This window comes from Theropithecus gelada, chromosome 5, assembly GCF_003255815.1.
Source record: "Theropithecus gelada isolate Dixy chromosome 5, Tgel_1.0, whole genome shotgun sequence".
NCBI lineage: Eukaryota > Metazoa > Chordata > Mammalia > Primates > Cercopithecidae > Theropithecus > Theropithecus gelada.
The window spans coordinates 41,920,072-41,936,926 of record NC_037672.1 but is presented as its reverse complement, the minus strand read 5'-3'; the positions used below and the strand labels follow the sequence as shown (position 1 = coordinate 41,936,926).

The following is a 16,855-nucleotide window of genomic DNA, read 5'->3' as shown; positions in this document are numbered from 1 at the left end:
TTCAAAATATATTCGTGCTTCAATTGCTTTGGAATGGCCTAAAATTAGATTGGATTTTCCTTTTTTGTAATATACCAGCTTAGCCATCCATTGCATATCAGAATGTATTCATTCATTTAGTCCACAAGTATTTATGGAACATTTATGATGTAGCCAAGTACTATGCTAGGCACTCAGGATATGAAAATAAAAAATACAGTCCCTCTCAGACATGTGGGAAGACTGGGTAGTAAACAGATTTCTGTGTTAGAGTTACAGTATGTCGTAATAAGGACTTTTGTGGAACTATAATATGGGTGTTACAAGAGCTATAGAGGCACTTAACACTAAGAGGAGAACCACGGAAGCTTCCAGCAAAGAGTCACATCTGGAGTTAGTCTAAAAGATTAAACTAACCAAGAGAAAAAAAGTGGCAGCATTTCAAGAATCAAAATCAGCATGCACTCCCCTTCCAGAAAGAATCAGACAATATAAAACAGCAAAGTACAGTTAGAATATCTGTATTGGTATATGTGTGCTGTAAGGGAGAGTACATCTAGGGATAAGACCGGAGGAGTCAGAATGGAAAATCAAGGACAGCTTATATGCCACGTGGGTCAGCTGCATCTTTTGTTCCACCTCACACTCTCCAGGCCTCATGCTGAATTCCAGCCACAGCTTCAATAAACAGTTTTATGTGCAGTTTATACTAATAGAAACTTGCTGAGAGCTTATGACCTGAATCATTTATTTTCTATCCTGTGCTTTTTCTAACTCCTCCATGGGGCATTCACGGAAGCGCACTCAGCATATGTAGCCCAGGAGTATAAGTGGGTATAGATCTCTTGAGGCAGCTCTTTAGAGAAATGAGGAGAAGTCCATAAATGCAGCTCCCTGTTATTGCTGGGTGGTGTAGATTCTGAAAGTCATTCCAAATATTCCTCAGAAGGCCCCGGAGGGATCCAGGATCAAACCTGATACACCAGATTAAGAAGTTTGATTTGATATATAAATGCTACAGAGAAACAGTTTGTTCTTTAGTTTGGTTCATAGCAGTAATCAATACACATTTTGATATGGTTAGGTTTTGTGTCCTCACCCAAATCTCATCTTGAATTGTAATCCCCAGCTGTTGAGGGAGGAACCTGATGGGAGGTGATTGGATCTTGGGGGTGGTTTCCCCCATGCCGTTCTGGTTATAGTGAGTTCTCATGAGATCTGATGATTTTAAGTGTTTGGCAAGTTCTTCCTTCACACTCTTCTCTCTCCTGCCACCATGTAAGATGCACTTGCTTCTTTTTCTGCCATGATTGTAAATTTCCTGAGGCCTCCCCAGCCATGTGGAACTATGAGTCAATTAAACCTCTTTCCTTTATAAATTACTCAGTCTCAGGGACTATCTTTATAGCACTGTGAGAACAGACTAATACACATCTGTATTGGCTTTTCCTCCTTCCCTCTTGAAAACGCTTTCATCCCTCCCTCCTTCCCTACACAAGTCTTTATTCACACTTGGCTTTTGAGGGGGACTCAGGCTAATACACCAGATTAAGAAGTTTGATTTCATATATAAATGCGACAGAGAAACATGGTTTGTTTTTTAGCAGGGGAGTAACATGATCAGAGTTATAATTGGATGATGAACAGATTAGCTGAGGGCAAGACTGGAGGCTGGAAAAGAAAATAGGAAGAGTTTCTTCATATTTCATACTGCAACATAGACATAAAGTTACTAACCAGGAGGTAAATGGATTTTTTAATGAGAAAATAACAATAATCATCCTAAAAATTGGCTAACCAGATGGCACTTTCTGATTGCATTTTAGAAAAAGGAAAATGTGCAGGGACGAGCTCTGGCTCCAGGACAAATTATTAACTATGTAGAGTTTGTTTTGTGTTTTGTTTTGTGTTTTCTGTTTGTTTTGCTCCTTTTTCTTTTTTGATATTGTCTTTAGAAACTTTCTAGTATCCTCACTTCCAGAGATGTGAGGGTAAACTAACTTCGGGGTGTGGTGGAGTCCTAATTTGTAGTCTTTGCTAATTTTTTATGACATATAAAACTGCCGCCATGGCCCATTCCAAACTGTCAAGGGTTTAATAACTCATTTTCTGTATGATAGACAAACCTGACAGCAATAATTTAAGCATTCCTTAAGAATGACCCTGTATGGCAGATGCACCTGCAGCAATAACTTAAGAAACGAGGGTTGCCACGTAGAGGTTACTGGAGAAAGGGTGCTAAGTGAAGACGCTATATAAATCATTTGCTTTTTACAAGCAGTTGCGATTCTCCTGTTCATCTTGCAGCCACTGGGGCATCCCTGCATGTAAGTCGTCAATAAACCCTGTGTCTTGTTTACTGGCTCTGGATCTCTTCGTAGGCTTCTTGAACCTGGTGCCACCTCCACTGGACTCAGTAGGGTTTGGGCACAACACTTGCCAAATTTGTTCATATTTAACACTCCTCTCTCCAGCACACCACTGCGAATTCCCACAGGAAAGGGCCCTAGCTACTTAGAATCCCTGGCAACCAATATTCTCCTTTCTCATTTCTATCAAAATGTGTCTGCCTTTCATTGTTTGTATTCATGCGGTGGGTTCGGACATCCCAGTATCCTAAACTGTGATCCTTCTCCACTCACCGCCATTCCTTCTTGTCCCCAGATAATCTAATTTTATGTTAACACCATGTAGTAGATGTTTTGATGTGCATCCCCCATCCCTCTTCAGGTTTTAGAAACCATTTATAAATAGGCATAAAAGACTGCTGGTTTTGAGTAAAACTAACAAATAGAAGGACTTTGCAACAGCTGCAGGCTAAAATACAAGAAAATCTGAAGCTTACTGCATACAATTCTGCAAATCCCATGTCACTAAAGTTATCTGTGGTAAAGAAGGTCACCGTGTGGAGTCTGGCCAGCTTCAACCGAAAAGTCACAACACCAACTCCTAGGGTTCTGGATCAAGCTCAGGCAAGATGCAGGAGATAGCTACACAGTATTTAAAAGCAGCAAAGCAGCTTCTGGCATGACCTTGGCCCTAGTAGAAACTCAGCATCTACCCTACCAGATCACTAGAACTACCTGTCAGTACCATAACATGTATACTGTCATACTCACAAGGTCAGGCAGGTATAGCAGCAATTCAGTGTGAAATAAAGGTGGTTTATCTAAGCTCAGGCTCAAGCAGGTTCAGAGAGCTAAAGTGAGCAACACAAACAGGAAGGAACACTGGCCCTGCCAGGCATCATGCCATGCAGACCTGCCACCCACTAGAGCTTTAGAGCAGCATCTCGAAGGTGTGGCTGATGCATCAGTTTGGGAGATGACCCCGCTGTGGGAAGGCAGCATCACTCTTCAGGATGCCACTTATACCTAAACCAATGGTTATTAGGTGGTGCTACATTGCCAATGGTTAGAATTCATGGATCCAGGAACCAATGGGAAGCTGTAGGAGCCCATTCACCATTACTCCCAATTACCCACCTGAAGGATTGTGATTTTCTCTGCAACATTAGGCATTCATAGTCCAAGTCCTTGATCCCAGAAGGGAGCTCTTCCCCCAAGCAATGCAGTAAGAGTTCCACTAAACTTAAAGCTATAGTTGACATCTAGTCACTTTGGGATCATGATGATAGTAATCTAGGTAGCCTAAAAAGCAGTTATAATACCGGCAAGGTTAATTGACCCTGATTGTCATGAGGAAGTAGAACTGCTGCTACATATTAGGAGCAGGGAGAAATATGTTTGTTTGGCACTCAGCAGTATTCATGGGTCTAGCAGTGAGTCAGCAAGTACAGCAGCTACTTCCTGAGAAGGGCATAATGCTCAGAACTCAGACTCTACAGGGACCCAAAATTTGGGGCAACCATGTGAGCCACTTAATTGAGTAGAAGTGCTAGCTAAGAGGAGAGGTGTCTAAAATGGATAGTGGAAGATTATCAGCTATCATTTCAAAACCAACAGCAGTGTGGGAACTGTAATTTATCCCACTAGCTCTCCCATTAACTGTGACAAGGCTGTGCTTGGATGCAATAAACTTAATGGCAGGAAGCAGATAAATCTGAACAGTGCAAGAGGTGAACTGCAGCGAATGTTCCCAGACCGCTTCGTAATGCTGGCTGACCCACCCCCCAGCTACTGAAATATTGGCTGCTAAAAGCTCACAGCTAGTGGTCAAAGACAGGTGAGGCCAAATCCGTGCTACAATTTGTATTCCAGACCATCTCCAGCGTCCGGGCTAGTACTGGCTTCTAGCCAAGATGACTACCTTATTTTGCTTTCTTCCCTGCCTAACCTGCTTCCTTCACTCTCTTTCTTCTGAGATCCTCCCTTAATAAATCACGTTTTACAAGAATCCAATTTCAGGTTCTGCTTCTAAGGAACTCAATTTAACACAAAGGAGATCTCTCGAGTATGGAAATAGGGAAAATAATAAAAAGAATTTCAGGTGGCGGATCAAAATGAAAGCCAAAATATTTGGAGACAAATGTTTTTTCATTGTCCTTTAAATTATTTTGGTTTGTTGTCAGTTTATCTCATGTAAAATGCATTAATATTTATCTTGTAAATTTGCCATGAGGATTAAAGAAACAGTATTATAAGAGAGGCACCTGAGATAATTTCCATCACATGTAGGCATTCAATGAAGGGTTGCTTGTATTGCTAATACTACTAGTATCCTTTTAAATAGTTCAAAAATAAAAATAAGCTTGCTGGTGACCAGTAAAATCAGGAAAGCTGGAGTTGCATGGCTGAAAGGCTTGCTGAGAGTGGGTCTGCCCTGCTCTGCATGCAGAGAGCTTTTCTAACATTATTCTCCTCAGATGTGAAATGAGTTCCAGCTCACTAACTGTGGAGCCCCTGAGGTGACTGGCATCCCAGGCGAAGAGTAAAGGAAAGAGCTGTGGGAATGACTGCTGTGGCTCTGTAGTCATTGTGTTTTATACTTTTTTTTGCTTTTGATGTAATGGAGCAAGCAGGAGAGAAAAATAAAGCCAAATGCATTGTGTTGGGAAGTTTCTTTCTGTTTTAGATTGCCCAGCTTGGGTGAAATATGGTGCAGATCTTTTAAAAATTGCACAGCATCCTACTATACAGAGAATAAATTACTATAGATAACAACAGGTAAAATAGATAAGTAATATACTAACACTTTTACTGCTGTTAATGAAAAACTGTTCACCAGCCCTATTGTCTTTTGAAGTTTCCAAAGCTGTTGTGTTAGAACAATTAAACCCAACAGGTGAAAAGCTGTGGACTTGAGAAAATATGGATTTAAAAAAATAGAAAGATTAAAATCCTCGAGGACAGGCAGAGAAAATGTACACAGTTTATGAAATAAGATTACTATAAAATGCTTTTGTCATTCAAGAAGCATGACCCAATGTGAGCCAAATTACATACAACAAAAATTAACATCATAGCAAAGTTCCTGGATAATTTTGTGGCAGGCACTCTTGCTTGTTTGTTCACTAGCTATTTCCAACCCCATCCTCCCATGCTGTCTTCTACCAAACAAGCAATGCCCGATACATTCCTGCCCTCTTACGATGACAAGGAATGGTCACATGAAACTTAAGACACTAAATATAAGAGAATGCATCGGTAATTTTCTGGGATTTTCTTTCCCTTTCTGATAAAAGAGTCATGCCTATAAGGAATGTTTTCTTTTGCCACACTCCCTTTCAGTTTTGACACTGGTCTGGCTGTAAGCTATGGCATCCATTTTGAATCCTTGAGAGGACATCAACCAACAAGCCAAGAATGGCCAAGCAGAACAACAGGAAACGTCTGGGTCCTTTATCATATATAAAGCCATGAAAAGACCTCAGTAACAGCCTCTTTTGAACGTCCTAAATGATGGAATACATGTCTGCACATTTTCAGCCATGTCTAGCAGTCCACCATGTGGCTCATAGCAGAAGATATTCCATAGAGATACAAATCATTCCTTGCATTGGCGTGAAAGATATTAAAAATCAATCCAGGCTATTACTAAAGAAGAGATTGATTCTGTTTTTACACAGAAGGCGAAAGCAAGGCTTTCAGGATGACAGGTGTTACCAAGGAATACTCAGACACAAGGCATGTGGGTGGTTGGCTGAGTTCACAGGTATAGAGCCAACTGCAGCAGAGCCAGGCTGGCAAACATTTGGCCAAGTAGACACGGTAGTTAATATTAGGGAATCCAAGGCAAAGACCTAGGTAGGGGCCAAAGCCAAGACAGGATCTCCAAGAGAGGAACTGGCCTCAAGACAACAGGTTTTTGTGGCAGGGGTGGAGCCAAGTTTGGAGGCGGCAGCTGAGATTTTTCAAAGTGAAGTGATTTCTGCCAAAAAATCTTGTGGTACCAAGGTGCCTTTTACAGAGTGGCCCAGGACTTCCCACGCAGCCTTATTTTAAAAAATGTTATCTGAGAGGAACAGAATATCTATAAAATTTATAGAATTGGGTCAGATATCCCATCTCTGTTACCTAATAAGCTTTTGAGTTCTTGCCATATGTTACAGTAACTATGTGTTTGTGTATCTCATAAGCAAGAATTAGGTACTCTGAGGACAGAAATCATGCTTTATTCATCTTTGCACTCTCATTGACTAGCAGAATACTTAGTAGTACTTGATTCATAATTTGTTTGAGGAAGGACAATAAAAATAACAGTATTTATTGAGTACTTATAAGGTACCAGGCATCGAGAAACATGTTTTATACACAATAACTCATTTATTTCATAGAAATAGTCACAACCGTTATCCCCATTTGACCAATAAAGAAACTAGGATTTATAGAAGTTAAGTACATTTTCCCACATTACACAACTAGGAAAAGTTAGACTGCATCTGAAACCAGGTCATCTCCCTCCAGAGAATAGTGCTCTTCTGTATAAATGGAAGGAAAGCGAGCACAGTAATTATTTAAGACACTACTGGGGAATAAGGTATTTTCCTCTTCTTTCTCTTGCAAAGAAAAGGTGGGCTTTGATTTCTAGAACTTAGTTCTTCTCTTGCTCCTAAGGATAATTGTTAGAAGAATGTTTTCAAGAGTCTAGACATAAAGGCAATGAAGGTAAGTAGTCCCAAGAGCTGGAAAGAGCAAAAGTTGGGCATCTTATGTGAAGGGCTTTGGGTGCTGCCTGCAGCATCAGTGTAGCATGTGGACTGAAGGAGCAGCAATGTAGATGGACACCAGGATCCATGGACCAAAATCATCTCTAGACATTCTGGCCCCTTGTGAACCCATGTATCTTGCTGATCACAATGTATGGGGAAGAATCCTGAGTGATGACTAGTACAGAACTCCCTGTCCATTCCTACATGGAGCACCCAAGAGCCACTTTTAATCTGCTTTAGAAACATCAAGGTGAATGATGTTCCCTGAAGTAGTTGGTTGCATATCACAGTTAAGCCTCCAGCAGAAAGGAGGGAAGGAGAGAGGAAAAGACTCTTATGCAGGATGGGCAGGCAGCTACTTAATGTCCAACATAGGCTTTGGGTCTGCTTCAGCTCTCATAAGCTCTCAGCACCAATGCCTTTTGGGAGGGGCATGTACAATTTCATCTCCAGAAATTCTTCATGGAAATATAAAAAATATTCCCTGAAAAAAGTCAGCTTGTAACTGAGTAGCTGAAGCAGGAAACATTGGCCTTGGAAAATGCTGAAGCAAGCACAAATTTAGGGGAAGAAAAAGAAAAACGGGAAGGGGCATTTATAAATGTATGAAAAGGGAAATTCCATAATTAGAGGAAGAGCCCTGAAAGTTGTGATTAAGAAAATCTACAAAGCTGTGGCCCAAATTTTTATTATTTGGTTTTCTGTGTAGTTAGAAAGAGGCGGCATCCTTAGTAAGGATGATTGGTTTATTTGTGTTATTTTGTAGTAGATTTTCTAATATTATTTTAAATAAAACATTGTATAACTGTATCATAAGGCCTGCTATTTAAAGCACCAGGCACTGAGAGAGGCAAATCTTCAGTCTTCGGGCTCCAGTTGTAGCCTCTGGGTTTCACATGAAGCCTTCTGATTTCTAGAAGTCCGGAGCTGGATTATTGATTCAATTGATTCAATAATGTTTATGCCCTGACAACAAGCTACACGCTTCTCTGAGATCATAGTTATTTCCATCAGACCATAGGAATTAAGATGACCCCTTGGGTACAAATGACTCCTTTTCTGAGCAAAGTTTCTGGCACTACAGGAATAATGTATTAGAGTCACTCTTTATTTTTCTTCAACTTTTATTTTAAGTTCAGGGGTACATGTACAGGATGTGCAGATTTGCTACATAGGTAAATATGTGCCATGGTGGTTTGCTGCACAGATCATCCCATCACCTAGGTGTTAAGCCCAGTACAAGATTCTGTTAAGCCACAGAATCTTGGGACATTGGAGGGCAACCTTTCTGCCAGATGATCCACAAGCATTGTGCATTTGACAGATGTCAAAGGAAGGTACACATGAGAGGGCATGTGAACCTGGCTCCTCACCAAAGGTGAGAACAGTTGCACTCACAAATAAGACCAGTTGCACTGTGGCATGGGTTAGTTCTGGGACCCTCATGAGCAGAGTTACCTAGTAGCTTCTCCCTGCTGACCCTGCTCTAAACCTTCCCCTCAATCTCTAGGCCCCGCACATGTTCCTGAAGTCACAGACCACCCAGCTCTTGTCCCCTTTTAAGCTAAGATGACCCTCGTTAGTCTCCACCCATTTGGTACTCTAAGTTTCCCTATTCTCTTTCCACTGACCTGTAATAACAATTCCCCAGAGCCTTCTCTTCTGACAAAATCTATCTCTAGCAAATCAACACCTTTGGGTTTCACTACTCTACCCTCTTTTGGACTAGTCAAGCTGACACAGGGTTTTCATATAAAAAGGATCTTAAATTTCATATAATTAATTACATAAAAAATACAAAAGAAGCAACTAATTCTTTCACAGCCTAACTTTGTTATTTAAGAATCAAAAAATAAGCAATACTCCTAGTATTTACTTTATTTGGTATGTAAAAGGGTCTATTACTTCACTCCTGATGCAATGTTCTAAGGCATAATTTATCAGCAATTAAATGAGATAATGAATTATTAGAAAAATAAAATTGAGCAAAGAGTTCTCAAATCTTAGTTGAGTAGATTTGTGCACATAAATAAAATGTCCTTAGCTGAAAATTTCTGCACATCTTATTCTGTTTATAATTTTGTAAATCCCTTCCAGGCGATAATTATTCAAGGACTGATACATTTATACACTGTGTCAGTTTATATAGACTATTAAATGTTTATATTACTTTTATACAAAATTTAAAACACTGGGTCTCAGAGAAAGTATCAGCATGGGCAATAGCTGCCAGCACGAGCAAGCCACCAAAAGAATGTTTGCCTTGCTCAGCTGTTAAATTGCGTTTTTAAGTTTTAGAAACATCAGGTGCTAATTCCCTAATTATGTGGTAATCGTGGGCCACCCATAAGCGTTCATTAAGTAGTTTCAAGTCATATTGCAGAATCTGTGACTTTGCTCAGCAGGTTGTTCTAAAGCCAGAATTCAGACAGATTCTTAGGATTAAGCTCAGGCAATTACCAAAGTTCCACAAATTAAAATGTCATGATACAAGGATTCTGATGAACCAGGGAAAAAAATGTGATTTTTCCAACTTAGATATTAATTGAACTAACTTTAGAAGGAAAGTTTTGACATGATAAGTAGAACTTGGATAAGTCAGTGCTCACGGTCAGAGTCACTGTTATTCACTTCTAGAGACTTGTAGGATCATAATGAGTCATTATACAGATGAGCCTTCAGTTGTTGTCCTTGAGACAAAGCTCAACTAGAAAGAAAGCAAGAGCAAGCTAAAGAAAAAGATCCAAAATAAAATGCTGGTCAATAAGAGAAAGACTAAAAGGAGAAAAATATAAGCATTGGCCTAAAGAATGCGTAGAGGCTGGTAGGCCAACAAGAAAGCAGAAAGAGAGAATTTTCTGGGGATGAAAACAAAATCTTTTGTATCTGAGTTCCTCCAGGAATTGCTTTACACAATCATTCACAACACACTGCTGGATAGTCCATGAAGGCAGGAATTGGGTGTTAGTCCTCACATTATCTGACATATTTTTTGTTTCATGGTAGATATGCAACAAATAGTAATTAATGAATGATTGAAAATGATCAAAAGAAAGAATGGAATGAAGTAAGCCAACAACACTTCACCATGCAAACTCTAGTCCTGTCCCATATGGGAAATCTCCAAATCCAGAAGAGATGGAGAAGAGGGAAATAACCACTAAGAGGGTCCACTTAATTCATTAACTCAAGGAAAGAGCATTTATTGAAGTCCTACTCAGTATGTGTGCTAATACCACAAGCAAGAAGAGCCAAGGATGGTATGTGCAAGGTGATCACAGGACTCTAAGTTGTATCAGCTTAAAATTCTTTAATTGCACATAAATATTAGTAGTTCCAAGTCATCTTTGCTGCTTTTTCTTTCATGCTTTTTACATAAGTCACTTAATCTGTTAGTGTAGTTTCTCACATCATTTGGATTGTATCAAAAATCCTAGAGCTTCTTTACGTACTTAGTAATATCTAAAAAGATAATATTTCCATTAATACGTGATAGTCTTGACAGAACACTACATAAGAATTTCTCGGGATACATGACATTTTAAATCCTATAAATTAATGTTTCTGACACAGAGAAAAAGCTCAGATCATAATTGATAATTAATTGATTAATAGTAATATACCTCACAGGGTTGCTGTGAGGAATAAATATCAATGCACATAAATAATGTCAACAGTGTCTAATATTCAATAGGTACTTAATGCTAATTATTTTTCCAGAGTGGTCCAAATAAACCACTGCTACTAAGGAGTCATCAAGAATATCACCTTGTTTTTACTGAACTATTATTCTATTATCAGAGTTTGATTCAGTGAACCAGAGATGGATAATGAATACTGCTAGAAAGGTCTGTAAACACTACCCATCCTGAGATAGTGAACCACTGTAAGCACCAATATACTTGAGGTAAACAAGTCATCATCTTCCAGTGTCAATCCTTGCAGTCTCATGACACTTTAATCAAATGATGTTATAGAAATGATATAAACCTTTTTAAAATACAAGTCAAAGCTGAATTGCAGCTATTTAACTCTGCATAAAAAAACCTTTTCTAGATGAAGATCAAATGTTCGATAAACGATAAATTGTAAAACCTACTAACCAAATGTTGAAAATTCAAAAGGCCAGATTATATAATAATAGGATATGTTTAGTCTTATTACATAATATATTTAGTCTTCATGTTTGTTATCATGACATTTCAAAACTTAAAGTTGGGAGTTTTTGCATACAGTATAACACTTTTGAAAACTGTGAAAGCCAAAACAGCAAAAGGCAGAGTTATTGCATTACTAGCTTTGGACTAGAGACTGGATTTCTCTGACACTTAGTTATCTAAAAACAGACATAATAATAATTATTATTATAATTTTTTGCTCACTTTACAAATTTTGGGGTACAATTAATTAAAATAATATATGTGACATGCCTGTGTAAAATGCAAAATAACATTTTATTCCTCATTACTGAAAAATTTTGGAAAAATTATTTACTTTCTTTAAAGCTTAGCCATTGTTACTTCACGCTAAACAAATTACAAAATCACCGTATAGCTCATACCTCTCAGTACCCAGTTGACATCATTAGATTTGAGATATACTTTGTTCTCAGCAGCAAAATATTTCCAAAATCTCTCAGAGTGAGTCCTCAGGTTTTGCCACAAACATACTATTTTTATTTCATTTATCTTGAAATATTAGAATGCTTATAAATACAATCATACTAACCAGAAATATGCATGTACATGCATAGATGGGGGTTTTATGTTTAATTTGAGTTCTTAGAAAGGAAATGCCAAATTATAGTATGTGCTGTAATTATTTTCCTTCTTTGCACCTATTTATCTCTAAAACAGTAATTTTAAATTTGGAGAAGGAAAAGGAATTAAAATTATGGAACTTACAGTAGAATATTCTAACATGTATACTCACACAGTTTGAGGATAAGGTCAAGAAAAAAATCGCTGTCTGAAATGTAATCTCATAAGAATAAATTAGCAAAAATAAGGAGCCTTAATTATGTGCATCATTGACCCACTCTAAGAGAATTTGGAAATATTTTGCTGCTAAGAGCAAAGTATATCTCAAATCTAATCATGTCAACTGTGTACTGAGAGGTATGAGCTATATGGTGATTTTGCAATTTGTTTAGCACTAAGAAACAATGGCTAATTCTTAAAGAAAGTAAACATTTTTTTAAATTTTCCAGTAATGAGGAATAAACTTATGTATCTAGATAGAGATATTCTAAGAGCAGAATTTCTTAGAGAGTATTAAAAAGAGAACAACTACATCAGAGTGTATTGGTAAGATTTCTGGACCTGTTCTCAAATGAACTGATAAATTTGAATATTCATGGGCAACATGGCTGTTGGGATAACCTTTATTCATCTTTGGCTCAGAAAAATCTTTTTGGTAATCTAACGTGATCAAAAGAATGAATAAGAAATCATTGTATATCTCATTCATTTTCTTTATTAAATATCGAAGAGAGAAGGAATGTTAATATTTGTATTTACCCTTAGGAACTGGATGAATTTCCCTTTTACACTCTAGGTCAATGATTCTCAAACTTCAGTGCATGTAAGAATAACCTAAAGAATTTCTAGTAAATACCTATTTCCAAGCCACAGTCATGCCTAGATTCTAGGTTTTCAGATTTCCGAATTGGCCTCTCTCGAGCTCTGTATTCTTGTTATCTCTAGGAGAGTTGGCAAATTCAGCCACCTGGAGCTGAAGCACCATAATCTAGAACAGCTAGAGACATTTTGCTTCACCATTAACCACCCTCTATAACGCCCACCTGAGCAGTCAGGTGGCCTTCTGCTTTTTGCCTCCTGGTTCATCACTACCTTCAACAACCTTGATTAATATTGCACTTCCTCAAATACCCAGAATTATATAAGGTAAACTAATTGACAAAAATAAAATGGAAATTCATTCTGATTTTTCTTTAACAGACAACTTTCTAAGTAAGTGCTGCTACGAAGTAAAAATATTTTAAGGCAACATTGCAATGACTTTTTCTGTGCAGTTGAAATTTTTGCAGGACATATGCCAATGTTTTATGAGACAGGGATAAAAGAGTGGGAAACTAATACAGAAGAGGCAAGTGATTGACAGGGTCTTTGAAATATTTTATTTATATTTAGGGCTTTCTTTCACATTTAAGGTTAAGTGCTTTAAGGTTTTAAAACTTAAAACAAAAAGAAAAGCCTCATCATTTCTTCAATCACAGTTCCTTGCTTCAATAAGATTGGCTGTGCATTGAAACCTTAATCAAATATCCAAGATACCGACTGCTCACTTTTTCCTCCCTGAGGGAGATTACTAAGTTACATCCAGTCAAGTTTACTGCTTACTTTGCAAGGGATATCGAAAATATATAGGGGGAAAAGTCATATCTGGTAGAGGGTATAGGAGTAACTGAATAATAACCTCTGCTTCTAGTCCCTGGGTCTTCTCTGTGGGATGCCTATGGGAATTACATACACTCTCATCCTAAGACATAAGACTAAGATGTAAATTACCCCAAATGACATAAATATCCCTTAAAAAATGTGGCAAGCATCCAAATCAGATCTCTACATATTGTTGAGTGGGGTGTATTGCACAACTTTAAGGGGTGCCATTCATGCAGACAATGGGCAATGGAGCTCCTTGGGCAATAATGCACTGGCAGCCCTGATCCAAGTGTAGTTGCTCCTTTAACTTATGTTTTGTCCTGGAGATACCAGAGGACATTCACACAATGAAGATGCTGCTGATGACAATGAAACTAAAGATAATGACCAAAATTTGTGAATACCTACAATAGGCTGATGACTTTGCCAACATTTTAAAGAAAGGACCAGATTGGTGGGCAGTTGGGAGGGACAGATCTGATTAAGTACCAAAGACCCTGAAGGACCTCTGCTAATAATCTTTATTGCTCTTTATTGCTGTAAAACAGAGAATACATGGAATGGGGCTAAATTATTAGAAAAAGGCAGTTGTATTGCTTTTTCTCAAAATGGGGCTATGGAACTATGCATAGAAAAATATACAAGTAAATATTGTAAACTAATCTAGTGTTAACATTTTGATTTTGGAATTTTTTCTACTTTTTTGTGAGTTTAAAGCACTGTCAGCATAGACACATAAGGGGAAGAAAGTTTTTCTCTTTTAGGTTTTAAACACTTAAGATATTTACTCATAAACAATAAATTGGGGGGGGAGATTTGAATAAACAGATGCAAATCAAAGTACTAAAATTTTAGTTTTGTAAACGACCCTCCAAATCATCAGGCAATTCAAATGATGACAAACTAAGTTAATCATAATGAACGCAAACATTTTAAAACTTAATTGTTGCAAAAAATCTTGGTCTACTCCTTAGAAATAATAATTTCTGCCTTTGGTGAAACTCAGTGGCCACTAAGATTATCATAACCTAATAATCACATCTCTAGAAACTGATACTAGATTGTTTCCAACCTAGTAGAACATAATCATCAGTTTCTGATTTTCAGTCTCCAACCTCACCCCAATATGTAAAATTCTTTACCAGTAAGTGCCGTATATTAAAAGAACCTTTGCTCTCCACTGCTTTTATCCTTTAACTAAAACTAATTTTTTAAATCCTCCTGGTGTGATATTTTCAAATACTTTCTTTGAAATAAAAAATATTTAAGTACTTTCACTGAAATCCTCTCTCTTCACCACTCACACATTCTTATATAGAGACATTGAATCATCACGAGATCATTTTATTTAAAAATTGAGAATAATATAAAAAGGAATTACAATGAAAAACATTGACTACCTTAATGATAGCAATCATGAATTCCATTCCTGACATAATGACATCTGTTTTTAACATAAAACAAATCACTTTACCAATGCTTTAAAAAACTTGTTAACATTAGATCATTGTCAAAAGCCCCAATACCTGAATAATATATTTCTATATTACTCTGCAGAATCTATCACATTTAAAGGCTAATTATTAACTATAAAATCTGAATCTCAGTTTGTACATTTATAGAGGAGTAATTTTTTCCAAGCATCATCCTAGAATTTTTATGGGCAACTTAATAGAGAAATTGATATTGGATGAAGCCTGCAACCTCCTCAGGAATGCGAGGAAGTTTATTGCTGCACAACATTCCAGTTGAGCCCAACCTCGTTGAATGCATGCACTCAACCTTTTCTGGTGTTAATATCTACACGAGTAACGATAAATGCTACACTGGTATTTCAAGGATAATAAACCAGAAGTTAACTTTTAATCTTTGCTCAAATGCTTTGAACAGCATCGTTTTCCTTTTTCCTTAGCAAAGAAGTAGACATATTATTTTAGTCATCACACACTGGAAGAAAAGACCACGTACGTGTTAGAAATTTGGCCTTGAGAAGTTAGTCTATTTCCCCAAGCATAATGATCCTATTTTTAATTGACAGCTGTTAGCACAGTATCTTAGGTGGAAGAGTGTCTCTTGAAGTATGTAGGAGTTGCAGATAAGAGAGGATTGCTTTAGCTGGAGAAATGAGAGGTGTTTAGATGGTGAGTTAGGAACAAAGAGCAGGAGAAGGAAACAGCAATGACTTACCTGTAATACTTTGGTCAAATTGTTAAATAGAGCCTGGCCAGCACTCACTTTGTATTTGACGCCTCTGACTGTGCCATTTTTGCTTAAAATGTTGACTCTTCTTGTACCAAAACCCTTCTCACTGGCAGCCCTTGCTAACACAAGCAAGCTATCCTGGTCATTCTCATTCTCATCACCTTCTGATTCTATGTGCCCATTCTGCTGTCCATCAGAATCACTTAATCCATCTATCCCACAGATACTGGCACATTCAGAATCCAGAGAGCCTGACGGTTGCCCATCTTCATACACTTCCTTCAGAACTCGCCCACTGTGAGAGGACGCGATCCGAAACCGGACTTTCCGTGGTCTGTCACTTTCTGGCTTCATCTCCCTTTTCAGCATGGTCACCTCCACCCACATGAACAGCTTATAGCATTCTGGATCCGTTGTTATTGCACTAGTCCACTTGCAAGATGGCAATATCAGAGCCAATTCTAGTGACGGCAGCACTCCTGTGAAACTAACATAGAAGGAAAGAAGATTCCCAAGGACTTACAGTGCGTCTCTGCTATTAATAATGTATGTGTGTGTGTGCGCTATGGTTACCTTTAAACTAAAACCTGCAAAATGATCCCAGCCTTTAAATATTAAATAGCCATGGTGGACTCTTTAATAGGACAAGTGCAAGAAAGTGACATGCAGTGAATCCGAAAATATGTATGGGGCAAGAAAATGAAAGGCTTGAACTTTGAAGCCAATGGTGGGCATTGAAAAGGACCTGAGCAGTGGACATGTCTCCGCTATTCATTGTCCAAACCAGAGGTCAGAGGTAAAATGTGGAACCAAGTTTGTAGGATAAGAGAAGTCACGGTTTTCTCACAGCACTTATTTCTTCTTTCACTCACACTGCATCATCTTTCAAAAGGGAAGTGAACATGCTGCATGCCTGCACAGAGCTATCTATATTACTTCTTATTAAATCATCAATTAGATTTCATCTACATTGCATAAGATGAATATCCAACTTACATCTATCTTCATGTTCAAGTAGTTTTACATCTATCTTCATGTTCAAACTTGGTAATAAAAGTGCTATTTTTTAGCTTTTTTGAAAAGACAGAACTTTTGCTTTGTTGCTTTCCCCCTTCTGCTAGTAGAAAACGTTGTTCTCTTTGACAGAGGAAAGGTTTGA

The 16,855-nt window shown here is 37.9% G+C and overlaps 1 protein-coding gene across 1 annotated transcript in view; it reads right to left on the bottom strand.

Moving 5' to 3' along the window:
* Window positions 1–16,066, bottom strand: part of GRXCR1 (glutaredoxin and cysteine rich domain containing 1) — a 131,668-nt gene extending 115,602 nt beyond the window's left edge. Inside the window, exon 1 of the mRNA XM_025386443.1 lies at window positions 15,682–16,066. Coding sequence (XP_025242228.1) covers window positions 15,682–16,065 — 384 coding nt within the window. The 5' untranslated portion in view covers window position 16,066. The remainder of the gene's footprint in view (window positions 1–15,681) is intronic.
* Window positions 16,067–16,855: the final 789 nt, after the last annotated feature.